Source organism: Lygodium microphyllum, chromosome 25, assembly GCF_053477565.2.
Source record: "Lygodium microphyllum isolate KBCC chromosome 25, Lygodium_microphyllum_v1.1.10, whole genome shotgun sequence".
Classification (NCBI taxonomy): Eukaryota; Viridiplantae; Streptophyta; class Polypodiopsida; order Schizaeales; family Lygodiaceae; genus Lygodium; species Lygodium microphyllum.
Window position 1 is genome coordinate 53,174,600 of NC_141159.1, and position 26,349 is coordinate 53,200,948.

Sequence of the window (26,349 nt, forward strand, 5' to 3'; positions counted from 1 at the left end):
GGGAACCTGCCCATGAAGACAACTGTCTGTAGAAGCATGCTGCTGCAAGTACTCTTCCATCCTCACTAGAGAGGGAAGCACAGAAGCATCAACTAGGGATGTAGAAGCTCCCACATGAAAAAGACTCATAGCTAAGTGCGTGACATAACCAACCACAATAGTGTAAAGGCCAAGATATCTGTCAAAAGATCATATGGTATTCAACCATGAAATCAGCCCATAACCATAATGGTAAACATGACTCTGCAGTACATCAGTCCACATAGTAGCATCCAAGTCAATGCAAGACCGATAAGTGGCATAAGATCCTGCAATGGCCAAGCTCCAGGAGAAGCCCAAGTATCTGTACAAAAACATCCAAATAAGTGGCTCTATAAAGTACATGATAGTAGACAAAGTGCATAGCTAGGTAAGCATCAAGAACAACTGCTCTCTAACATGTATGGGCAAAAGCAACCCAACTAGCATAGAAGCTAGGCAACACAGAAGCAATAGAGCCATAACTGCTTATCCCAAGCGCTATCAAGAAGTCCACTGATCAAGGAGTAACCCACAAAGAACCAAGCATCAATGAGCAATGAAATCTCAATAACTAACTGCTAAGACAATGGAGCAAGCACTACTCAAAACATGTGTCTGCATCCAAGTAAATCCAAGATCCATAATCGGGACATTAAGGGCCAAATAGCATCCAAGCTACATAAGTGATAAGCCAATCAAATGCAAACTGCTCCACAAAATTCTCAAATGCAAGTCGATTCAAGCCCAAACACCTGCCATACTGTAGCCAAAACCCAAAAGCATCCACATCAGATATCAGTCCCATAATGGGTAGCACGGGGCATAAATCTTGTCAACAAGTGAAATGCCAGCTGCAAACAAAATGACAGTGAACCAAGAATTGAGCTCTACTCTTTGCTCAAGAAACATCTAGGAGCATAAACATCACAATGGCATCATCCAAATACATCAACATATCATCTCGAGTAGTCGGGAGCACCCGTAGACCATAGGCATACCCAAACTAGAGGTAAAATAACCTGTCAACCAAGGTAGCATAAATCCCAACCAACAACAAAGTGTCCGCATCCAAATCAAGGCTCAATAGCTCTCAAATAGCATATCCGAGCATAAACCATGATGACCAAGCATCAATACATCCAACATGACACTCGAATGTCAACAAAGAGCATTATGCATAAGCTATCCCTGATAAAACCTTGTTGCCTAAACAATGTACAACAGTAAATCCCTACATAAATCGAGCTATGGAAGCTCAAACCAAGTCCCAAAGCATCTCAAAACATTGGGCAAACATCCCCAAATCATTTGGGCATCAAATACCAAGCCTCGGGAGCATCACATAAGCTAAGAGCATGACATTTTCTTGCTGTGAATCAACTCAGATCTGTTACAGAAAATTCTATGATCTGAATTTGGAAGATCTGACATCACCATTGCGCCCGGAGCATGCCAAAACCCCAAGTTAGACTCTTACCTTGCTTAAATCGGGTTCTGGATGCCTGAGATATGAGAAAAAATGGGATTTTTGAGCCAGATTTTGAAACAGGCACAAAAAAACCTGAGCTGCTACTGTGGGCCTATTAGTTATGCTGAGGATAAGGGGGCAAATGGGAGCATACAAGGTGCCCAATGAAGCCAAGGAACACCTGCAAAGAGCCTATGAGGGGGCCGGGGAGAGGTGGGAGATGAAATCTTACCTCGAGGGGAAGAAGCCATGGATGCCATTAAAGCTCCAAGCTCTAGGTCTTGAATTCGGGCTGAAGTAATGCTGGGCCAAGCTCCACGATCAAGCTCTGATCCAAAGCTCTGATACCAATTGAAGGGGATGTAATGGCAGTGGAGAAGGAGAAGAGGAAGATGTGGGAGAGAAGAGCACACACAATGTAGGTGTTGTCCAACTGAACTGACAGCCTTATTGCACTATCATATTATATATTAATAAAGAATGGGCGGTCACAGTGTACACGGGTAGGCCCAGAGGCCTTTTACCCCAACACGACTCTCTCTACCACTGAGGCCGAGTATGTTGCGGCCATTGAGGCTTGCAAGGAGGCCATATGGTTGGGCCGTTTGGTTCATGACCTTGGGATTGATACTATACCTATGCTGCATTCGGATTCTATGAGTGCTATTCAGCTAGCCAAGAATCCAGTCTTCCATGCAAAGATGAAACACATTGAGGTGAGGTATCACTTCATATGTGGGGTCGTGGAGGGCAAGTCTATTGACCTTGTCAAGATCTCCACTAACGAAAATCCTGCATATCTGCTACTACTGAGCGCTTTGCCTTCCTTAGGAGATTGATGGGCATTGGATGAGATGACATTTTTCCTCATCCTGTTGTACATGTGTACATTGTATTGTCTTTTCTTTTTCTTTTCACTCCTCAAACTGGGGAAGATTCACCTTTAACTAGGAGGTTGTTGGGGATAAAGGCCCCTCTGCCTAGCCGCCCGTGTATTACTACACTGACAGTACCCGCCATTGCACATTGTAGGTGGCGAGCACCCATCACCATCACTTTATTCTTTATTCTTTTAGTGACAGTTTGAATAAAGGATGGCCCGGTCACACATTGTAACTATTGGAGTTTCCATTTGTATCTCTCTCTCTTCTTGCTCTTGCTCTCCGCCATAGCTCACTTCCAAGCAAGCTTCGATCCTTCTCACCTTTCAATTCAAGGAAAACCTCATTGCACATAGACCTTGTGTCTCTTAGCCCTAGTCTAGAATATTATTATTAAATTTGAATAATCATTTACACATTTTAGATGATTTACTAGAATTTAATATTGGAAAGAGGAGGCTAAATAATTGAAAGGCATCTAAAAATTTAAGTTAGCTCTAAGATTTTATGGCCCATTTCGTATTGTTCACAAGATTAATGAGAATGCATTTAGATTGGGGATCCCTTCTTATTGGAAAATACATACTTCTTTTCATATTAGCTTATTGAGACCATTCAAGAAAAGACCTCCAATTGCTACTATAGTGATGACCCTCCTTTGCTAGAGGATGATGCTAAAATTTTAATTCATGAAGTAATATTCGACCATGACCATTAATGGACCAATAAAATTGTGTCATTAAAGGGATTTCAGTTAAGCATGTTGCATGTGATATCACAGTGAAAATTGAATTAACATTTGTGAGGGATTGTTTGTCTAAGGAAAAATTGAATGTAAAAGTGATTTTTCATGTAACAAACAATGGGATCTCTTTTCAAAATGATGAAGATTGGTAGAAATTCCTTACATTTTGAGCTATGTTTACCTCTACAATGCATTCTTCTAATTTTGATCGGCACAACTTCATGAGACTCTTGAAGTATAATTGGGAGCAATGATGGACAGAAGTGGAGTCTACTACTTCATAAATGCTAATCGACTTGCTTATTTATAAACTAATCGCAAAAGGATCAAGTGGTGGAAGACCTTAAAGTAGTCTAGTTATTTATCTTTAAAGAATCACACCTAAATCCTATTCTCAACATAGACAGAGAGTGGATTTGTCAAAATTGCTATCTCTACAACCACATGCTCCACATTATCCCAATCCAACATGTTTCCATTCTAGGGTGCTCGCACCCCAATAATTATTGTAAAGATGGTCTTCTAGACCTTCCCCTTGAATACAGGATCTTAAATATCATTACTGGGCCTCCAACCTATGAAATTATTGATGTATGTGAATTCCACAATTAGAACTATTCTAACCAAAATTCTTAGTTGATCAAAATAATCTCTATATTGGTATACTTCCATTTTGCCTATGGAAAATGATGAATAACGAAGATGTCTAGAATTTTCTTTCCAATTTGAGAAACAAATTATGCATGGATCCAAGTTCCTTGATATTAATTATTGTCTTCAATTGTATTGAAAACATAAATGGGGACTTAAATAAGTTGTGCAAAAAGTTAACTTTGTACATTTAACTAGGGTATCACATCTACTCTTCCAAATCCTCTTCAAGTTCAAGAGAATATATTTCTCCTCAAGCAAGTCAAACTAAATGAGTTTGATGGGAAAGGGAGAGATGTGGAAGCAAACATAGAAATTTGAATAGGGACAATGGGAGACTACTTCCTAGCTATAGGAACTAGTTCTACAAAATAAGCTATGATTTCCATGCTTAAGCTACTAGGTGAAGATTGATTGTGGTGGAAACAATAGTGTAGAGATAAAGGTATATCCGAACTAGCTACTTCTTTTGTCAAGATAAATGTTATCACTGAGAGTGTAAATCAAATCAACATGTAGCCGCCATCTCAACTCAACACTATGGCGAAAAATGACGTCCCATTAACTAGTCATCTTCCCCTTGAAATTATCATCATACTTACAGGGATCAACATGAACAAGAGGACACGAGAGGGGTATCACCACCTCCCTCTAAGGCTATATAAAGCCTTATGGTTTTAAGGCTATAACATGGCCTTTAGGCATGAGCAAGACACTGAGAGAGAGAGAGAGTGTGTGTGTGTGTGTGAGGGAGAGAAAGAAGATAGAGATAGAGATATATATATATATATTGTGAGAGATAGAGGGACACAAAAGGAGGAACAGAGAGAGATAGAGAGAGGGACAAGAAGGGAAATTGGCAATCCAAAAACAAAACTTTATCATAAGATCCAACCCTTACTATCATCATTATAAGAGGGAAGGAAGACTCGCTGCACAACAACCCTGTCTCCAACAACCTTGTCTTCTTGTGCACAAGGATTACTAGAGCGTTTAAAGATTGTCAAAGTTTTAACTTAAGGATTTCGATTATCAAAGTATATAAAGTCAAAGCACGAGGAGGAGGACAAGTGTGGCACCTAAGAGAAGCACTTCGGACTCAAAGCATACAATTGCAACTATTCCACCCATGTCATAAGCTTTCCAAGTGATCTCTAACTCATTAAGTATGTTGCCACATTAATAAGCTAGTTGGACCATATATATCATTAGATGTAGGTTGGATTGGGATTCATAATTGGCAATATTGCAATCACTTAGTGGAACCAATCGACAAACCTCTATCATAGTTATATCATATGGTAATCATATGCCCTTGTTATGGAAACCCCGTTTGCATTGGAATCAAGAGACCCATGAAGGGTAAACTTGAACATAAGTCTCTAAAGTAAGTAACTAGGAAATCTTGGATAGTCACTAAGAGCCTTAGAAGTCTAACCTAACCTTGGAAGGTAAACTTGCACTAACATCAACACTAAAGGGGGGAATTGGAGTCAAAACCTAAACAAAACATCTATAAGTTTAGAAAATCCTTAAGTTAATCAAACTTAGAATATTACTCTAACCTAATAGCTAAGTGTGAACCCCTTGTTTATGGTCAAATGTAATGTTGTTTTGATTACTACTGAGTATTTATGAAGATGTGATATTGTGAAAAGACCTATGACTATGAGACTGAGAGGGACACCTTGAGAGAACTGCACATGAAAAGAGAACTGAAAATGGCTCTTATATATGTGCTCTATTTGTTGAATGTTCTTAAGTTGTATCTTGTAAATTCCCTTTGAAAGTATGGGATGGATAATTAAAGTTAAGTGGATTCACAAGTAGAATTTGTGGTTGACTAATATCTATATACAGATAATCTATGGATTGATCTCTAAGGTAATTACGCTCCTTGGGAGAAAAAAATGTTGTGGACTATATCATTACTTAGAAAGCATTCAAAGGAAATTGTTTTGGTTTTTATTGAAATATTTTAAGATATACCTTGTTGCTTTGGGAAACAAATGATTTTCTAGTTGAAGGTTGATTGTTTGCCTTGCTTTTCATTGAAATTGAAAAACTCCCCAAAAAGAGAGTTTACTCGTTCCAAGGCTTATCGGATGAGGGTTTAAGGCACGGTGGATCACCTTCATGATTGCATGGCGAAAATAGATGCACGTAAAGGTAAGGAACCTAAAAGGGCATTGCTTGATAGACTCGTCATAGGTTGAATGGTGTGAATGCCACCATAGAATGTTGGTTGCCTCTTATGGTAGCTTGCAAGTTAGAGTTGTTTCAAGGAATACTAGGTGGTTTCATTTAGAAAATCTCTTAATGGACTACTAAAATCATGTCACTGAATGAATTTTAGTCGTGCACATTATATGCAAACCAATCTAACTAGGCGATCCATCATCAATGTTTACAAGTGTTGAGCTTGCCATCTCAACACTTCCCCTGAATCTTAATTGTATATTTGCAACTCCAAGTAAGCTTTCAAATACTTGAAACTTCTCTACACCCAAGGCCTTTGTGAAAATATGAGCTATATACAAAATTAATCTCTACTACAAATACCTTCTCTCACACAAAATAATAATACACCTCAATGTGTTTTTACTAGCATGCGACATTGGTTTCCTAGCCAAACTCTATACTAATGTTCTCTCAATGAATGACAATTGGGTCATCTTCCTATATATCCAAATCACCCAATAACTTCTACAACCATACTACATCACATGCCGCCATAACAAAACCTCTATACTCGTCCTCTGTAACTACTATACTACGAGTGTACTACATGAACTTTATGTAATTCTGCAACTCTAAATGTAAACAAACCCTTTGGACTATATTAATTTCAACCTTCATAAGTTTGCATGTCCAATATGTTTATGCCTTATTTCAATGTTTACAACCACAACTTTGCCTTCAACATACATATAGCATCATTTTTAGCAAGATTTCAAGTATTATCCAAAGTAAGCATTCGACCACTCTACTTCCTTTTGCAACTTGCACTTCTTATTGAAGTCTTTACCAAAACATCCCTTCATATTAAATCTAACGTACAACTCTTGCTCTGTCATTTAACCAATAGATACCAAATTCTTTGTGATAGATGGCCCTAGCTAAAACCTAGTTAGAGGGGCTTAACGACATGCCAACCATAGCTCTCCAAATATCTTGCAAGAGGGTCCAAATTTTACTAGCTACAAGGAAAGACATAAACTATGGCATGAGAATTCCACACTGGTCATGCAAAAGAAACCATTGCCATTCAAGATTTGGCACTTTGAAAGAGCCAAGGCGAGGGGAAATCCACAAATGAGCACTCTCCAAAGAAAGACCTTGCATTTGGGGAGAATCTTGTTCAGGCAGCCTTCCATCACCATCATTTTCCACCAAGTCTTAGATTTATGCAATCCCATCCTCTCTCCCTCCCTCTCCCTCTCTCTCTCTCTCTCTCTCTCTCTCTCACGCATGTGCAAAGAGAGATACATATATACATACATATCTACATGTGTATATACATGTAGTGCAGGTATGTATGTATGTATGTCTGTGGATTTGTATATATGTATGTACAGTGGACAATTGGTTAATATTGCTGACCCTCGTACTGGATGTATAGAGCTATCACCATTTTGGGCAGCTAATTGGTGCAGCCAGATTGCATACCTAACTTTCTCTAAGTTTATCAACATAGGAGAGGCACACCATTCCCACCACACCTCAACCCCCAGATATCTCAGATACCATTTTAAACAAGACACAGTGGGTGTTTACAGCTATCCAGTCCACAAGGGACTCTAGACCCATACAGCTCTCTAGATGAACTACAAGAGTCCTGGCAGATACAGTACATACCTCTGCAGCATATGCATTTGCACATGGCAGAGCTCCCAATTGAGAGATTGAAACCTTGCTGCTCTTTGACACCATGGAAGTCCCCCATGGACTGAAAATGCGAAGTCTGGGGCTTTATGATTCAGCCATAGCTAGAATCCACAAAGCCTGCAGAGCATGTTGAACTGCTCTTCAAAAAAAGTGGATATCAGATGTCCCTACTATGAGTGAAATGATCAGGGTGCAACCGAGCATTGAAGGCAGCAGTTAAATGCATATCCATGTGTGTTACTATTTTGCAAGTTGGTGCTCTCAGTGCATATGTATCCTATACCTTCATAATTTTTTGTGTTTCTAAATTTTGTTGAGATACGGACTGAGCAATGAGACAACTTTTTCCTAATTCTATGTTATTGTGAGTGTTGCAACTACTCAGCAAAGAGGTCCACGTAATATCATCATGAGGAATGGGCATGGTTTGTATTAAACCTACAGCAGCATTCAGAAAGCCTGCACGGCTGAGGAGGTCAACCATGCAGCTGTAATGCTCAAGCTTTGGAGAAAGACCATGGATATCTTTCATTAGAGAAAAATTTACAACCCCTTCCTTTAATAGGCCAGTATGGCTGCAGGCACCAAGAATGGCCATGATAATTACATCATTCGGTTGCAAACTTTGGTGTTGCATTTTGTCAAAATATTTCTGAGCCAATGCAAATTTACCATGCAAAACAAACCCTGCAATCATCACACTCCATGACACTACATCTCGATTTGGCAAATTATGAAAAACTTTTAGTGCATCCTGTAAGCTTCCACACTTACAGTACATATCCACCAGAGTATTTCCAAGGACTGTGTCCAGTTCCATTCCAATTCGAGTCATTTCATTGTGAAGCAGACTGCCTTGTTCAATAGTTCCTGCGTCAGTACATGCTTTTAGGATCCATAAAACTGTTGCTTTGCTAGGTAAGACTGCAGCTTGGCTTAACTTTTTATAGAGTTCAAGGACTAGCTGTCCATGCCCATGCATTGCACACCCCGAAATCAATGTACTCCAACAACGTTCATCATTGCTTTGGAGCATCATGAACACTTGATATGCCTCCTGAAGCTTCCCATACTGGGCATACATGCCCAGCAAAGCAGAACCTACAACTGCATCTAACTCAATGCCACTTAGGATCAACTGGTCATGTATAAGCCTACCATGCTCTAGTGTGCTTGCATGACTGCATGCTTTCAAGACACATGAATAAATGGTTGTGTCTGGCTGTAAATGTTCCTCCTGCATCATCTTGTAGAATTCTAGAACCATGTGCACCTTTCCACTTTGGACATAACCTGTCATCAGTGCACCCCACGATATCAAGTCTCGTTCAAATAAGTTGTCAAAAACTCTCTGTGCTTCTTCTAGGCAACTGCATTTAGTGTACATGTCCACAAGTGTGTTGCCAATAACCACCTCAGATTCTCGCTCAGTTCTGATGATTTGATCATGTATCAAATGACCTTGGCATACCAAGTGTGTGTGACTGCAAGATTTTAAAGTACATATATAAATTCCATCGTCTGCTCTTGCACCAACCTCCTGCATTTTCTCAAAAAGCTGCAGAGCACACAGTCCATCTCCACAATCAGCATAGCCTGCTATCATGGTGCCCCATGCTACCACATCTGGACATTGCAAATTGACAAAGACACTGTGTGCATCTTCTAAAGTCCCACATTTGATATGCATGTTGATGAGAGCACTCCCAACTACCAAATCCAAATCTTGTCCAAACTTAGTAATCAGATCATGTGTAAGACGGCCTCCTTCAATGCTACCACAAACCTTTAATAAGGATAAAAATAAAAGTGTGTCTGGTACAATACCTACCTGCTGCATCTTGGTAAAAAGTTGTAATGCAAGCAAGCACTGTTCATGCTGAAAGTAAGCTGTAATAATAGCAGTCCACGATTCTATGTCCCTATTGAGCATTTTGTTAAAAACATCGCGTGCCTGCAACAAATCTCCACAGTTTACAAACATGGTGAGAACACTATTCCAAACCATAAGGTCTGCCTCCCATCCAAACCTGAATGCTAGTTCATTTATCAATTTTGCGACCTGCAAGTCAGCAAGATGACCACATGCTTTTATAAGTGAAACAAAAAGAGCTTTGTCTATTTCAATATCCCTCTGATGCATTCTTTTGAATAGTCCCAAAGCAGAGAGCAGACAACCTAGCTTCACATAGCCTTTGATTAATGCCTTCCAGAGAAGGACATTTTTATTCTGGAAACTCTCAAAGACTTGGAATGAGCTTTCCAAACTACCAAAGTTCACATACATGTCAACAATGGCAATTCCAATGATGACATCTTGATCTAGTCCAATTTTGACAACTTGATTGTGTATCTTTCTACCCCATTCTCCTTCTTGAATGCTTCCACATGACTTTAAAATGGATGAGAATAGGTGATTGTCAGGCATTATACCCTGTTGAAGCATTCTCACATACAATTTAGGAGCAATGATATGTTTACCAGCTGCCATGTACCCTGAAATCATTGCAGTCCATGACAGCAGATCTCGATTTTCCAGTTGATTAAATAACAACCGTGCCTCTGCTAGAAGGCCACACTTTGCATACATGTCAACAAGTGCACTGCCAATTGGAACATTTAATTCATATCCACTTCTGATAATCTGGTCATGTATCCACCTGCCTGGTTCCAAAGCTCCTAGGCTTGCACATGCTTTCAGAATGCTTGCAAACGAGAATATATGAGGTTTTCTGCCCTCTTGCTGCATTTCATTGACAAGCTCAAGAGCACAAGAGCTATCCCCAACTGTAGCATATCCTGCAATCAAGGCATTCCATGACACTACATCTCTACATGACAACCTGTCGAAGACTTTGCGTGCCTCCACCAGACTTGCACACTTTGTGTACATGTCAATGACAGTATTCATAACCTCAACATCTGATTCAAGTCCACATTTGAGCACCATATCATGTATTGATCTGCCATACATCACAGCTCCAACAGCACTGCATGCCCTTAGAATGGACAAGAAGCTAAACCTGTCCGGGTCGATGCCCTTCTGCTGCATGCTGGTAAAAAGCTCAACTGCAATCATGCTGCTTCCAAGCTCTACATGTGCTGCAATAATTGCATTCCATGTGTATGGGTTGTTAACGGATATTTTTGCAAAGATGCATGATGCATCAAACACACTCGAGCATGCAGTGAACAGGCGAATGAGATGGTATCCAGCACAGGTCAAGGAATCTACCCCACTGCAGACCATGAGAGCATGCACCTGTCTTGCACCATGGAGGCCCTTTGTCTGGAGGCAGATTTCGAGGAGACGAAATACAGCATCCCGGGACAAGAGCACACCCCGATGAAGCAGAAGCTCGAATTCTCGGCATGTGTGCTGTAAAAGCTTCTCCCGAGGACAAGGGGAAGCTAGCAGCATACGTGAGGTTGCCCGTGGAGCCTTATGAACAAGACATTGGAAAGCTTTCCATTAAGCTAAGGATCATTCATTGCTTGTGTTTCTGAAAACTTCCAGATGATTCCACACACAACCAAGAACATGAGCAGCTGCTGCTGCTGCTGCCAATTGCACCCACTATCTGACAACAAAGGAGGTCATGGCCTGATGAATTGCAGGTGCACATGAGATGCAGCCAGAACCTCTTGGGGGCAGGCGCATACACTGTATGTTGTGACACCTGTTGTCAAGTTTGCTGCATATATGGAACAGGTCTATTTGTCTCCCAACGCAGGCGATGTGGTACCAGGCTTGCTGCTGCAATCTTCTAATTACTACTGGTTATTATTAGCTAGCAGCCGGGTCCTGCGGGCAACCATGATCTACCCTCAGCACTATCTCCCACGGGGTCTTTAAGACCTCGGGGAGTTGGGATCAACGGCTGTCGTTAATCCCCCTCCTCACGATCACATTGCAGACGTCGATCCCGTGGGCAAGTAAACCCATCCGTTTTTTGTGAGCCCGCCCACAATCTTAAACTCGTCCAGTCGGAAAAGTGCCCGTCGATGGTACTGGGGAGACGTGTGTGCGCATGCGAAACTGGAGACACCTTAACTCCTTATAATTGGGAGGGGCCCAGAGAATGTGCCGCCGCCAACGAACAGGGTGACATCGAAACGTGTGCGCATGCGAAGTATCAGATGCCGCGGCCTTTGTTTCTCACGAATGCGAACTTGCCTGCTGCGTGCATTGTTCCTTCCGTTCTCGTTCTCTCTCTCTCTCTCTCATACCCACAATAGCGTGCGCATCCCTCAATTCGGCGTCTTCATCCCTCCCTCAGTTCGGCGTCTTCATCCCTCCCACAGTAGCGTGCCCAGTCCGTGACACAGGAGGCTACAGCGTGACCGTGACACCCATATCCGCAGCGTGACGCTTGTGTGGGAGGCTGCAACATCTTAGGAGGCTACAGCGTCTTCATCTGCGTGACAGGAGGTTGCAACGTTTTCATGTGCGTCTCAGGAGGCTGCAACGTGAATATACAAATTTTCTACCATCAAAGTTTGTGTGAACACATTGATAGAGACGAATGCAAAGTTTGCCATACACTAGAGACGAATGCAAAGTTTATTGTGTCAAGTTTATTATATCTTTGTTTATCATGTCAATGAATAGAACGAATGCAACGAAAGCAACGAGCACATGCTTACATCCTCGCGCAACGAGCACATGGTTAATGCTTTAGGATCTTATGATATGGTTTAGGGTACTTGGTTTAGGGTAATGGTTCAGGCTTTAGTGTTTGGACAATGAATAGAACAGATGCAAGAATGAGACACCAAAATCAACAATGAGATGCCAATGGGATTTCACTTAAATGGACAATCATGTGTACAATACAAACATTCTGAACCTAGATGCCAAAACTTTTGTGATCGTGGACCCATCAGGGAATGAGAGAGAAAATTGTCGCTCCTCATTCTCACTGTTGTAGGTGCAATACAAAATACAACAAGTGCCAATGTAAGACTCACCATACAATCGCACCGCCCTGCCGATCAAGATAGAATCCGCTGGACGAGGAGCATACCGCAAGGATAGAGGGAGCAGTGCATGGCAAGTATGGCATGAATACATTGCCAGAGGGTCCACCAAAAATGTTTTGGTGCAGTAATGAGGACAATATATGCGCAGTTTTGGGCTAAACCTCACACGACCCCTCCCTCGTTGATGCTTGTGCCTTAACACGCCTGTGATAGATGGACGCTTGGGTTGTGATGAAGACTCCCCCCTCTCGTTTGGATGATGACGATGATCCTTTCCATGCCCTAAGCATGTCTGTGTGACATTTTCCTAGATCTGATAGATCCCGCCCTTTTTAGGCATGTCAATCTGCTGTGGTGTGAACATGTGAACAAGAGACTCTTTAGCACTTTCCAATTGGCGCATACAAGCATCCATCTGTGCCGCTGTGTAGGATGGAATCCCATCCTCGATCCTCTGAAGGAGCCCTCTAAAGTCTGCGATGGAGGACACGAGATCCCCTTCCTGCACACCACCACCGGAACCTGGTTTCTCCAATCCTGGGATTTCGTTGCCACCTGGTCTTTCCTTTTTGTCATCAAATGCGCACTATCGATGATGGGGAGAACCTCATGAAGGTGAGGAAAATAGCTCTTCAAGATGAGCCTCAAACCATGAAGATGTTTACAGTCAGTCGATCAATCAGGGCAATCACAGTAGTTTGATTGTACACTTACATGATACCATTTTGCATGTTGGGTTGTGCTCGCTATTTTAAACAACATGGTCCCCTCGTTAATGACTTGAAGAGAGGAGGGATCTTGCTCATACCGCTGAAGAATCTTCTCCCCTGCTGTCAATCTAGCCGTATGACTCTTGCTTGACCCATAGACTTTGAAGCGCTTAGAATCAGCTGGCATAAAAAACATGTATAAGACAACAATGCGTTTCAAGGAAAGGTCAAATGTGGAAATAGAAAGGAAATTGACCACATTACCTATCTCTTGCTTTTGCTTGAAAAACTCCAAAGCTGATCCACCCATTCTAGACCCCGATGACGAGTCATCGACAAGGGCGTGCAGTAGATCCAAAATGGACCTGTTGATCCTAGCATCAAGTAGAGTGTACTTGATATATTGCCAAAGTCTCTCAATGAGGTTGGTTGTGTCGACATTACCATGTGGAAACATGCAACCAAACTTGGGCCATCTTGCACGCCAAATACAATCTTTCCCATACCATCCATTGGTAACGTATCGAACCACATTTGGATGAGTGGAATAATGATGAAGCAATTGCTCAAACATATCATCAAACTGCGACTCTGTAGGGCAATGCATAAGATTGGACAAAGAGGCATACACATGATCGCGCTCATCTATAGGGACCTTGATTCACGCAAGAACATGTGAAGTACTCACTGTCAAGCTCATGGAATTCACAAAAAGGTAATGCTTAAAAGTAAAATGATATTGAAAAGATGTACCTGTGACAAGAGATTTTCAACCCATGCTTTCTTTGTGTGGAACCAGCATAGAATAATATGGCATGCACGTTGACGTTTGTTGCCACCAAGGTAGTCAGTGGTCCAACAATGAGGGTCTTCCAGAACAACCTTCGAGAGCGCCTCCAGCTCTAGCTGGGACTTATCAATCACCAGGGCAGCAGGGCGAATATCTCCCATCCTAGAGAGGACTAGTCTCATGGTGATTTGCAAAGCCATAATCTCTTGGTTTGACCCATTGTCACTAGTGCATAGCATAAACCAAATAGGGATACCCACCCCATGTTGGTTTGGTAAAACCGCCACATAAAGTGGAAGACCAAACACATTGGTCTTGAATGTGCTATCGATTGCCCAAGCATTGTTCTTTGAGAACCTCTTACTCATTTGCAACATCCATTCATCCTGGACTATCAGTACGAATGGTTTGTCCTTGTCCTCTATGGCATGAGGATTGTATGGTTGGCAATAGAGTACCTAAAAGACCATGTAGATGATACTATCAAATAGATGTACTAATTTTCGCAGCTTATAAACATTAATGAGAATATGACAAATACCTTGTTTTGATCTCGTAGACGGAGAGCCTCCAAATACATTGCCGCCCAATCATCCTTCGAAAGTTTGCCTGCAGCAGGACGACACGCAGAACATTGACGCTCAAAAGCAACCTAATATCATAGAGCAATGGCTTAGAAGGTAACATACCTTCAGTTCGCATTTGGTATGATAGTGTATGTACCTCCCTTGGTATCATGAAGAACCTATAAATGACACGATCCAATGGAGATGCATTTTTCAAATGAAACCGCTCCTTGGTTAGGCTCATCTTCGCGACGTGGCGACATGACCCAACGTCAAACAGGTCATCCTTGCAGTAATCAATCACAGCTGGATGCACTGGAAGTGATACAAGTCAGCATGAGATCCAGGAACATGACCCTCGTGTGGTCCATGGACCCGTATAGTGACATTATGGAGATCGTCTTTGTACTCGATCTGCACCTTGAAAGGGCAACCACATTTCTTCGAGGTTCGCAACCTATGGATTTGGGAGCCCTTTCGAGTTGCTCTACCACTGCGATGACATGCATATTCCACTATTGCCTTCCCTAAACCATGCTTTTTGGTCGAACGGACCTTGCCCAACCTAACATTGTGTTCAAGCATGATTTCTTGAAGCCTCCGCTCAACAAGAGATCTATCTACAGTAAGCTCCAAGATGGGTGCTCTTCTTTCCAGAACCTTCCCATGAACTAGAAATGGGCCTTTATAACCATGGGGCCTTGTGAACACCTTGCAAGTACACCCACCGATGAGATCTCTCACATACGCAAGAGGAATGCCATGCCTTCTCAAGTCAGTACACCACGTGGATTTGATGGAATCAATTGTGACATTGATACCCTCGTAGCACCTGTAACCTTGTTTATGTGATTTTCAAGGAATATGCTCTCCCACTCCTCTATACATGCAATGCGCAATGATGGCTCTGATTTCAAGGCCAATGTAATGTGTCCATCGCCATTTCTACCAATGCAAAGACCTTCTCTGATTCTTCTCCACTTCTTCAAGTCGAGCAACTCCCTCCTATGGAGTTGCTTGAGCACCTCCAATGTGATGGCCTTCTGCCCACTCAAATCACTGACCATCAAGCCGTAAGTCTCTCTATTGAAAGAGAAGTACTTCGATGAGGTATAGGTAGCTGGTCTTGGTGCATTGATAGTGATTTCTTGTGGTGCCGAATCATTGTCTCCACTTAAGAAATCAAGCATCTCAACCTCATCACTTGATGATCCATCTGATGTCTCTTCATCGGTGTCGAGATCATCGATCTCAATGTCACTTTCCATAATCCATGCGTGTTGACTACATACGTATATATCACCAAAACATCATTCCAATGTCACAATGCATCCAATGCAAATATGAGAGGAAGAAAGAGAGAGAGATATGCACCTTGTAGTGGAAGCCATGAGCAAGAAATCACAATATGAACCTCAAACCTTTGTTCCAATGATCTCGTGAGCTTGTATGCGCTTGCAATATGGGCCTCAAACCTCCATTCACAACAACACACGAATATGCCCTATGTGCAAGATTTTCCTATGGGTAATACCGAGAGCTTTTCGGCTTTCGGTTCCAGGTTGACACAGTTTACTTCCAAGATACAGTTTACTTTAATGGCTGGGTTTACTATTATGTCTAGGTTTACTTGTGGTCTACGATTCAAAAACGTGTATTAGAGATAGTGGGCCCCGCAGAATCTATTATCTTCTTACTGCCAGCCCATGCAATCAATTTCAACGGCTAGCATTGCATTTATAAACCTGGGATGGGTTTACTTTTGTATGCGCGGTGGGCGCGATTTTGCAAATCCCTCTCTTTATGCTTTTCTTTTTATAAAATCCCCAAAACTAACTAAAACATCACTTGTCTTTTCTTTTAAATGATATCCATTTTTAGAAATCTCCATATCTTTTTAAGATAATATCTAAAGTATTTAAAATATACTAATTTTATCCAAAATCTAATATTTTTGGACCATCCAAACTACACACATTAATATTAGTGATTAATATAGCTCATAAGTCTCGTTCACATTGTAACTTACGTGAAGGGTAGCTACAGTCCTTGTCAATTCGAGAAAAATATCGAATTTACAACTCTCGATTTTTTAACATATATTTTTAATTAAATAAAAATCCTTAATTATTAACATTAGTTAGTTTTTTTTAAATAGTTAGTCTTTAGTTAGTAATCTTACTAACTTATCAATTTATTAACGAACTTTCGAACTAACCAACTTACTTTTATTGCGTGGAAATATTACATCCTCCTCCCCTTAGAGAAATCGAGATGTCCTCATCTCCAGAGAAACCGGGGGTATCATTTTGGAACCTGTGGGTTATGGGCCCACCATGCTTTCACTGTGCTCCTCTGATCACTCATAGGCATGCGGTCTTTTGAAACAACAACCTATTATATTTGTTATATCGGAGTCTTGATTACAAGAGAAAATTTATTGTAGTTACATCTCATAGATATCTTCTAGGTTTTTCCTAAGCACTTGGTATATTCTGGATCACTGGAGCTTGTACAACTTCGTTTCTTGTAAGCTCAATTTCTCTTCAAGTTCTATTGGGACAATTGATGTAGTTATGTCCAATGTTGTGGCACTCAAAGCATTGGTGTTTAGGGTGCTTTGGACATTCCCTTTTGGAATGGCCTAACTCCCTGCAATAGAAACAGCGCAGAGCTTTATCACTTGCGGTCACAAGGTTCTTGGTTGTCCTTGGTAGGAGTCTCTTCTTTAGATCAAATTGTCCTAGGATCCTTTTAGCAGATCGAAGTGGTCTTCTACCTGAGATACTATGTTCCCAGATTGTCCTCTTCTTAGTTCGGGACTGAGTTCCATGGACAATTGGCTTTGCTTGTAATACTAAAGAATACTTCCAAGCTTCGACATTCTGGTAAGACCCAATCTATATTAGTTGAGAAGAAATGACTTAAGAGAAATTCATTGCACGTTATAACTGTCATTCCTTGCCAGAGTATCTCTAATCATTTGCAAGTTCTAGGCTCAAAATAGATGCAACTCATATTACTTAGGTTAACTGTAGTTACAAGAGTAAAGTTTATTCCAATACAAGTTGTATTTCATGTCGACAAAATTTCTAGGATTTCTAGTCATCCTAAAGAGGTGTTGTAGGTTCTAGGTCTTTGTCTTCGTATGATTCCTCTATATATCCATAGACTGCACTTGTGTAGCTTCGTTTTCTTGGAGGCTCAATGTCTTCTGGACTTAGATCAGGGCAATCTGCTTGGATGTGTCCTAGCTCATTACAGTGGAAACATCGATGGTAGAGACATCTCCTATGGATGTGCCCTATCTCTCCACACGTATGGCATCTCTTTCCCTGATCTCAAGAAATATCTTTGTCACAATTTCTCGATCCAAGTTCTTGGACGATTGGATTCGCTCAGAGTAATGCATCTTGCAAGTCCGTTGGACGTATTGCTTCAAGATGGTGGTTCAGAGGAGTGTTCAGGCCATGGCAAAACTTGGATACTTGCTGTGCAATATCCATAGGTGGCACATATTTTAGTAGGATTACAAACTTTGAGTAGTAAGCTTCCAAGGTTAATTTCAGATGCTTGAGCTTGAAAAATTCATTCATCCTCAAAGTCTGGTAGGTTGGCAGAAGGTTCGTTCGCATACAACATCTTTCAGCTAAACCCATGTGACAGCGGCTTCAGAAATACCTTGATCCTTACACCATTGCTTCCACCATAATCGAGCCTGGCCAACTAGCTTAAGTTTGGCTATCATTGCTTGATTGGTAGAAGCAGCTCCCAAAGCAACGAAATAATCATCCATCGACTCAATCCATATCTCCACCTCAGTTGCGATGTCTATTCCTTCTCCATTCAAACTCGGGTCCCTTAATTTGCTTGAGAAGAAATTTCTTCTCTTGAATGTCAGCATTTATGGGTGCAAGAGATGCCTAGCAATCAAGCCATACCATTTAGATTATTCTATTTAGAATATGTCTATGAACCATACATTAATCAATCACGCATCATTACGAAGTTTGGCTCTGATACCAACTATAAGGTGCCCGCCCATTGGCTGTCCAAGCACGCTTTTAGCGGTCTATCGAGAAACGAATCTAAGCGTCGTTGCCCAGAACTCCCATGGAATGTTTTGAGTTTTTTCGCCTAAGGTGTCCCGAATCCGCCTCGTAACGGAATGTCCACTACCAAACCCACTAGGATCGACCTGAAATTTGGGCTACTAGTGGCCAAGGTCTCCTAACAGTATTCTAACGTCGGATCCTGGACATCCTACTTTACGCAGAGATACCCAAGACAAAGCAGACCCATGCCACACTTGGTTCAAAGAGAATGGGAAACAAGAGGGATACACTGTTCAACCTCTCTGCCCATAGGGCATAGTCCCATTTCGGTCCCATAAAATGACATGAATCGAGGTTCTATCCTAACAATTTCTAAAGGTCGAATGATGGTAAAATCTTGTGAGAAGCTTCCTAGTTCTCTGGGACCACCCTACCGTAGGACGGACCCGTCAAGGGTTCCGCCCACCTGCTTCCCTTAATAGCTTTAGTTTTCTAATTAGGTCCTGCCACATTTATGTGCAACACTTAAAGTTAGCTTTCATTAATTAAGCCTTTAGGAAATATGGTTCATTTGCATAACTTATAGCACAGACACGAAAAAAAAGCAAGCAATCTATTGACAAACAATTTCAAACAAGTTCCTTAACTTATCTTCCCGCCCATACAGGAGAAATTATGTATCCCTTCTGTCCAACAGAAGTATCCCTTCTGGCCAGCAGAAGGAACTGGTCCAAATCACATGGCACCACAAATTCAATCCTTTATCTAGAATAGGATCTCCCAACATGCCTAGACATTGGGGTCCATGGAGGTCTTCAACTCCATTCTAGACCTAGCAAGGGGTGTCCAGAGCTCCACTTGACCAGCAAGCCGTCTAGGAGCAAAACATCATTCCAGTGGTTGGCCTTTTCACCACTCGACCTTTGGCCCATGAATCGAGCAATGCCCTCTTTGAGTTAATCGGCGGTGCGATCATGGAGGTGATCCACCCGTGCAACATATCCTTCCTTAATTAATCCAATTAAGAGTCAAGCACAATCAAGGCATTTAGCCCTAATATCAGTTTCTAGGAAAACGTTTCTTTATCCCCATGGCAACTTGTCATCACAGACCTTTGCCATGCATTTAGCATAAATTACGAGCACTTGGAAAAATCATCCAAACAACAACTAACAACCAGTTGAATGTAAAAGCATTTAGGATGTTGTTAGATCATCCAACAAAAAAACCAATTGTATTCTTGCCAAACAATGCAAGAATAGTCGTGATAATATTTTCATTGCATATCTGCTCTTCCCCTTGGGATCAAAGAGCGATTCTATGTAAAATTTACTTAACTCTTGTATGCACAATTTTTAATATCATGATTATGCCATTCATAACCCTTGACCGATTCCTCCTTGTAATTGCTCTATCAATGAACAAGCCATATGCAACTAGGCGCAATTAACTTTCCTTAATACATGCACTTTGCAAGCTCGATCTTTTGAATACATGAGATAAAATTTATCCCTTCCGATGACCTATACTCGTGCGTACGTATCTCATACAAGTATCAAAACAAGCATCTATCAATTTGGAAATACATTACTTACGACCGGTACCACAATTGGATTAACAATGATGCCTTTGCCTGAAGCTTCACGGTTGGTTATGGGATTGCCATCTGCACGTGACATTCTTCACTTGGGGCCCATCGTCCGCAAGTAGACTCAAGAGATTAAGAGGGTGGAATAGATTTGAGACAGGAGAGTGTAAGAGAAGATGGTTAAGTTGAGGATCGAGATAGAGGAAATTGTGCAGCCTCTCGGGGTAACTCCTCTCTCTCTCTCTCTCTCTCTCTCTCAATCTCTCTCTCATAATCTCTTGGAGGGGCATCCTTCTCTCTACCTCTCTCTCACAGCCTCTCGGGGTCTCCTTATGCTTCTTGTGCCTCCCTATGCCTCATATTTATAGTGGATTAGGAAAGAGGGCTTGTGGCTGAGAGAAGTGGAGCTCTTTGTGGAGGGGGATCTTGGAAATATCAGTGATCTGATGCTCAAATCATAAATCTGATGGTTCCATTGGCTTCGAAAGGGGGGTAAAACACCAAGATACTTGGTTAGAAAGCTCTTGGTTTACTCCTTCTTCTTTTCTCTGTTCAAAGTGTTGTTTTCTGTCTATAAACTACAATCGTGGCAGGATCGCGGCGCGCGTGATTTTGCAAATTCTTCTCTTTATTTTTTTCTTAACACCAAGATACTTGGTTAGAAAGCTCTTAGTTTACTCCTTCTTTTCTCTGTTCAAAGTGTTGTTTTCTGTCTATAGACTGCAATCGTGGCATGATCGCGGTGCGCGTGATTTTGCAAATCCCTCTCTTTATTTTTTTGTTTTTATAAAATCCCCAAAACTAACTAAAACATCACTTGTCTTTTCTTTTAAATGACATCTAGTTCTAGAAATCTCCATATCTTTTTAAGATAATTTCTAAAATATTTAAAATATATTAGTTTTGCCCAAAATCTAATATTTTTAGACCATCCAAACTATACACATTAATACTAGTGATTAATATAGCTCATAAGTCTCGTTCACATTGTAACTTACGTGGTAGCTACGGTCCTTGTCAATTTGAGAAAAATATCGGATTCACGACTCTCGATTTTTTAACATATATTTTTAATTAAATAAAAATACTTAATTATTAACGTTAATTAGTTTCTTTTTTTTAATAATTAGTCTTTAGTTAGTAATCTTACTAACTTATTAATTTACTAACTAACTTTCAAAACTAACCAACTAACTTTTATTGCGTGGAAATATTACATTTACCCCGTTATTAAATCATAGGTATTTTAGCCCATGCCTAGACTAGTTCTCAACCATAGCAAGAGAGCACTGAAATATAGCTAATACCTCCATCGTTAAATCATAGGTATTTCAGCTCATGCCCAAAGTAGTTCTCAACCATAGCAAGAAAGTATTGAATAATAGCTAATATCTTTAATGTTTTCTTAATAGAATAGGCCTAAAATTTATGTGAATAACCATCAATGAATGTCACAAAGTATTTAGCACCACCTAATGATGACTGACAAGGCATGGGACTACAAATATATGAATGAACAAGAGCCAAAGGCTCACCCACATGCTTAGAGCTAGAATTTTTATGAGAGTTACATGTTTGCCTGCCATATAAATAATGATCACAAGAGTCAAAGCATGAGTAGTCAAGAGGTTGCAAATATTGCAAATGAATCAATATTTTCATTCCTCTAAGAGATATATATCCAAGATGGTGGTGCCAAAGAGATACATGAGAAAGATTATCCATAACCAAGACATGATTTACAGATCGAGATACAAGCAAATAATAGAGACTAACAACCTTGGCACCTTGAGCAAAAATAAGGTTTCCATGAGTGATCTTCATGTAGAATTACCAAAAGAGACATGATATCTTATCATCATCTAGTTGTCCAATGGAGATAAGGCTTTTAGTCACAAAGTTGAGATATGATGTACATCATGAAGCACAAATGGAGCACAAATACCAAATTACAATGTCACATAACATATGCCAATAATATACAATGCAATGTCATCTCCCAATTTATAAGGTAGGTATAAGACCAATGATGATGTAGGGTAACATGAAATGAAACCTGTGAATGAAGAAGCCAACACTGAAAGTAAGAAGATGGAGCATTGGTCAAGTGAGAATCATCAAGTATTTAATCATCTTAGCTATAGTCCAAGCATTTATCTCTTGTATCTTAACATTGGACTTAGGAACAATCCTGTTATCATTAGAAGATTTGGTATTATCCTATGCTTTCCCTTTGCCTTTGTTGCACCTAGCATTGCACATCTTATGGCACTATGGCCTTATGTGACCCTATTGTCCACAATAATGACAAGTAAGAGAGGACTTAGGACTATGGGGCTTACTATGTGATTACCCATGAGACTTAAACTTGTCACTATTGGGCTATGGGTCTCTACCATGATTATTATTCCCATTACCATCTTGTATGCCTATCATTGTGAGTGCATGAGAAGTATTGGTTGCATCAATATTATTCCAGTATACTTCCTCAATAAGAAAAGTACCCTCTACATCCTTGAGTTGAAAGACACCATTGCACTCATAGTAGTACAAAATATATCCCAAGACTTATGTAGCGTGAAAGCAAGAAAAGATACACTTAACATTCTCCTCAAAATTAAGACCTTGCAAAGTAAGCAGACAGAAAATGAAATGGAATTCTTTAAATGAGAAGAGATAGACGTCCCTTCCTTTATGCAAAGATCAATGAGTTTCTCAAGCTAGTATAGTTGAGTTGCAAAACTCTACTTATCAAATATCATAAACCTTTTTCCATAATGCATAAGCACCACCCTTAGTCTCTATGACATTGAGGTATACCTACTTTGACAATGACAAAATGATGGTATACCTGCATAACTCATCAAGTTCTTCCCATTCCTTTGCTTCATAAAGTTTTGGATTTATATCCTCTAATTTCAATGGCTTGACTTATTTCTTTTGCACCAATACTTGCCAAATCTAAGTCTTCTAATACTAGAAGTTATTGCCATTCAACTTCTCTATGTTGGAAGCATTTGAAGTACATACCATTATGTCTACTAAATAAAAAGAGTGTGGATTGTTGTAATAATAGCAAATCAATTCCAAAACCGAGCCAAAAAACATGCAACATGAAGAAAGCTAGGCCAATACATTGTTGTCCACAAGTAGAAAGCATTAGAGTGCTAACTATAAGTGCTTGCTCTCAAAAGAACCACTCAAAAATAATTTTTAGCATAGTTGCCCATAAAAATATAGTAAATTAACATATAACTATAGATAAACATGATAAATTGCAAGCTCCCACTATCAAGAAGATTTGGGTAGCAACCAAAATGTACAATGCAACTAGCACTGTAAAGACAAAGCATAAACCATAAAGTATCAAAGACTATTAAAACACCCAAGGTATCATATACATACATGTATATCACAATGCATGCCAAGCATGTATCAACCATTGACAACCCATTGATATGAAAATAGATAAGAGGGGAGAGAGGTAAAACACCTAAGAGTACACTCACAAAAATAATGGAGACTTGAGCACACAGAAAGAGAGAGCAAAAATTTTCTTCTTTTTCTTTCACAAAAAAGAACTAAGTCTACAATATCGTAAAATACTAATATGAAAGTACCACAATGTATGTATATATGGTCACTAAGTGTGAACCTACTAGGAAAGAAGAGCTGGCACAATGAATGTACCATAACCAAGGATAGACAATGTGGGTGTAGTCTAGCTATAGAATCACTACCATATCCTCATGTCGGTTACCTAACACACTAGGGGATAATATCATGCCACATCACCTGAAGTTTGTTTTGAGTCCCATACAAGGCATTTGTTTCCATTCTCTGGTTCTATCAATACATAGTGCTCCTAGGAAAGTACTTGGGCTTCTCCTACCAAGAAATCATCTAAACTTATTAACATTTGGATTGTTTGGACTCTTTGTCTTGGATGTACAAATTTTTTTACATATAATACATGTAGAGTCTGAATCATTGAGCATTGTCTTTATATTATGTAAAGACTTTGGTAGACTTGGCATAAGGTTTTATGGTTGATTCATGATGTATAGACATGTCTTGAAGTGAACTTGATTTTTAACATTTTTGGGACTCATTTGAATCTTGTGCCTATTCCTTTTCTTCTCTTCTATTTCCTATTCTCTACTTTCTTCTATCTCTGATCCTTGGTGGATATGACCTTTCAACTAAAACCCCTTTGATATTGGTGAACCCGACGTGAAAGGTCATCAGAAGGAAATGCAGGATGGGAGAACCTTCAAGCACAGTTTTTAGTTATGTTTTGTGCAGAATATGAAAATGTTTATGTAGGTACACCAACAACATGTGATGCATGTTTCTACTCAAATAGAAACTATTGTGATGAATACTCTATAGGAAGTAAAGCGTGAGATGAAGTCGTTTGATAGCATGAATGTATCTACATATTTGCATACCTATGCTCAAAAGATGGAATTCTTTAGCACGGCTCAACTTGCATAGGGGCATTGTGTGTACCTTCCTCGTGCTGTGCTGCTGGTGGCTATTATTATTAGTTACATATATACAGGAACTTTAATGGTTATTTGTATGCAGGAACTTCAATAGTTATTTGTATGTAGGAACTTCTCGCTTCTCTCATCACCAAATGTTTTAATAGAATGTCCCACCCAATAAGTGGAACTGGGGTTTGAACTCACATATGCCCAATATTTAATCCACTCTCAAACCACTGGGTTGTGACCCACCTCGTCGCAACCCACCTCGTCTCAACAAGTTTTAGACAAATTTGCACTTTAATTTCCACATTGTGAACTCGGACGAGATCAAGAGCCTTTGCAAGGGACAAATAGCACACCTGCACCAGAAGCTTTATACAAATTCCCACTTTAATTCCCATTTTTGAAGTGGTTGTGATTGGGCTTTATTCTAATCTCTACACCTCCCTTGAGAAGGGACTGTAGAGCTACTCCGATAACAAGTTTTGACTCTTGGTGTACCATTGCAATTGATCCTACTATCTTAACTACTACTTGTTGGAGTTTAGGAAACTTGGTCTTTGCTTGATTGTTTTTTGTTTTTTTAACATTTTCCCTTTGTTGTTTACACATTGAATTTGCATCTCTGACCTATGTGTTTTGGTGTTAAAAAATGTAAAGCAAATTACATACCTTACAAAAACTTAGAAATTAGTCAATGTGAATCTTAGTAATAGACATGTAGACCAAAAAGATTGTGTCTATTGGGAGATTTTATGACTCACTTTCTAGTGATATCTTTTATTTGTTAATTGATTGACTTTTTATCAAGGTGTGTCTTTAATCAATTGTATTCATTGTGCTCCATGAAAATTGTAATCTACCAATTACTATACATTAAGTTGGCTCATTGCCAAAGTCCATTGAAAAAACCAAACTAAATGGTCATTTCTCTGCTCCTTTTGAGCTAAGGAGATCCACTGGGCAGGGTTGGCCCCTTGCACCACTGCTCTTTGCCCTCATTACTAATCCCTTGCTAATAAGAAAGTTGGACATATGCATTCAAAATGGTTCTATTAGAGATCTGCCCTTGCCAAATGGCTTGCAAGCATCTATGCAATTCTCTGCATATGACAATGCTTCAATTGTGGAAACTCATCAATAGTCAGTCACCAAACTTCTAGAAGCATATTTTGAGTTTACAAAGTTGTCTGCCTCTAAAATCAATTATGCAAAGTCTAAGCTCTTTTCCCTTTCTTGGAAAGACCCTAATAGCTAGATTCTCAACCTTGGGTTTAAGGTCATGAAGCCAAGGGAAATGGTGAGGTACATGGGAGTTCCAATAGGTGTGGGAATCTCCCTTAAACAAAGATAAGACTAGTTTTATCAAAAGTTCCAGGGCAAGATGGATAGATGGCTCCATGTGCCCTTGTTCTTTACAGGTAAGTTAACTTTCATTAAAACAATGTTGGCTTCTACTGTTGTATATATGGCTTTCTTAATGCCTTTCAGTCAATCTACATGGAAAAAG

General features: G+C 40.1%; 2 protein-coding genes across 2 annotated transcripts in view; both read right to left on the reverse strand.

Moving 5' to 3' along the window:
• Window positions 1–11,075, reverse strand: part of LOC148014227 (pentatricopeptide repeat-containing protein At4g04370-like) — a 68,283-nt gene extending 57,208 nt beyond the window's left edge. The window contains exons 1-3 of the mRNA XM_087666533.1: window positions 8,429–11,075; window positions 8,097–8,341; window positions 7,625–7,715 (exon numbers count right to left, since the gene is read on the reverse strand). Coding sequence (XP_087522659.1) covers window positions 7,625–7,715; window positions 8,097–8,341; window positions 8,429–11,075 — 2,983 coding nt within the window. The remainder of the gene's footprint in view (window positions 1–7,624; window positions 7,716–8,096; window positions 8,342–8,428) is intronic.
• A 1,869-nt stretch (window positions 11,076–12,944) lies between these two features.
• LOC148014228 (uncharacterized) lies at window positions 12,945–14,775 on the reverse strand. Its single transcript, XM_087666534.1, has 5 exons — window positions 14,679–14,775; window positions 14,101–14,595; window positions 13,612–14,002; window positions 13,352–13,527; window positions 12,945–13,223 (listed from the first exon to the last, which is right to left on the reverse strand). The coding sequence occupies exons 1-5, from the start codon at window positions 14,715–14,717 to the stop codon at window positions 12,945–12,947; spliced, it is 1,380 nt and encodes a 459-aa protein (XP_087522660.1). The 5' UTR covers window positions 14,718–14,775.
• Between the last annotated feature and the right edge of the window lie 11,574 nt (window positions 14,776–26,349).

What these genes read in the sequence shown, in the direction of transcription:
- LOC148014228 (XM_087666534.1), bottom strand. Translation starts at nt 14,717, where the DNA reads ATGTATTTGGAGGCTCTCCGTCTACGAGATCAAAACAAG. An exon ending in GTCTACGAGATCAAAACAAG is followed by an intron (nt 14,596 to 14,678) that starts GTATTTGTCATA and finishes ATGGTCTTTTAG; the next exon opens with GTACTCTATTGCCAACCATA. An exon ending in TTGAAAATCTCTTGTCACAG is followed by an intron (nt 14,003 to 14,100) that starts GTACATCTTTTC and finishes GCGTGAATCAAG; the next exon opens with GTCCCTATAGATGAGCGCGA.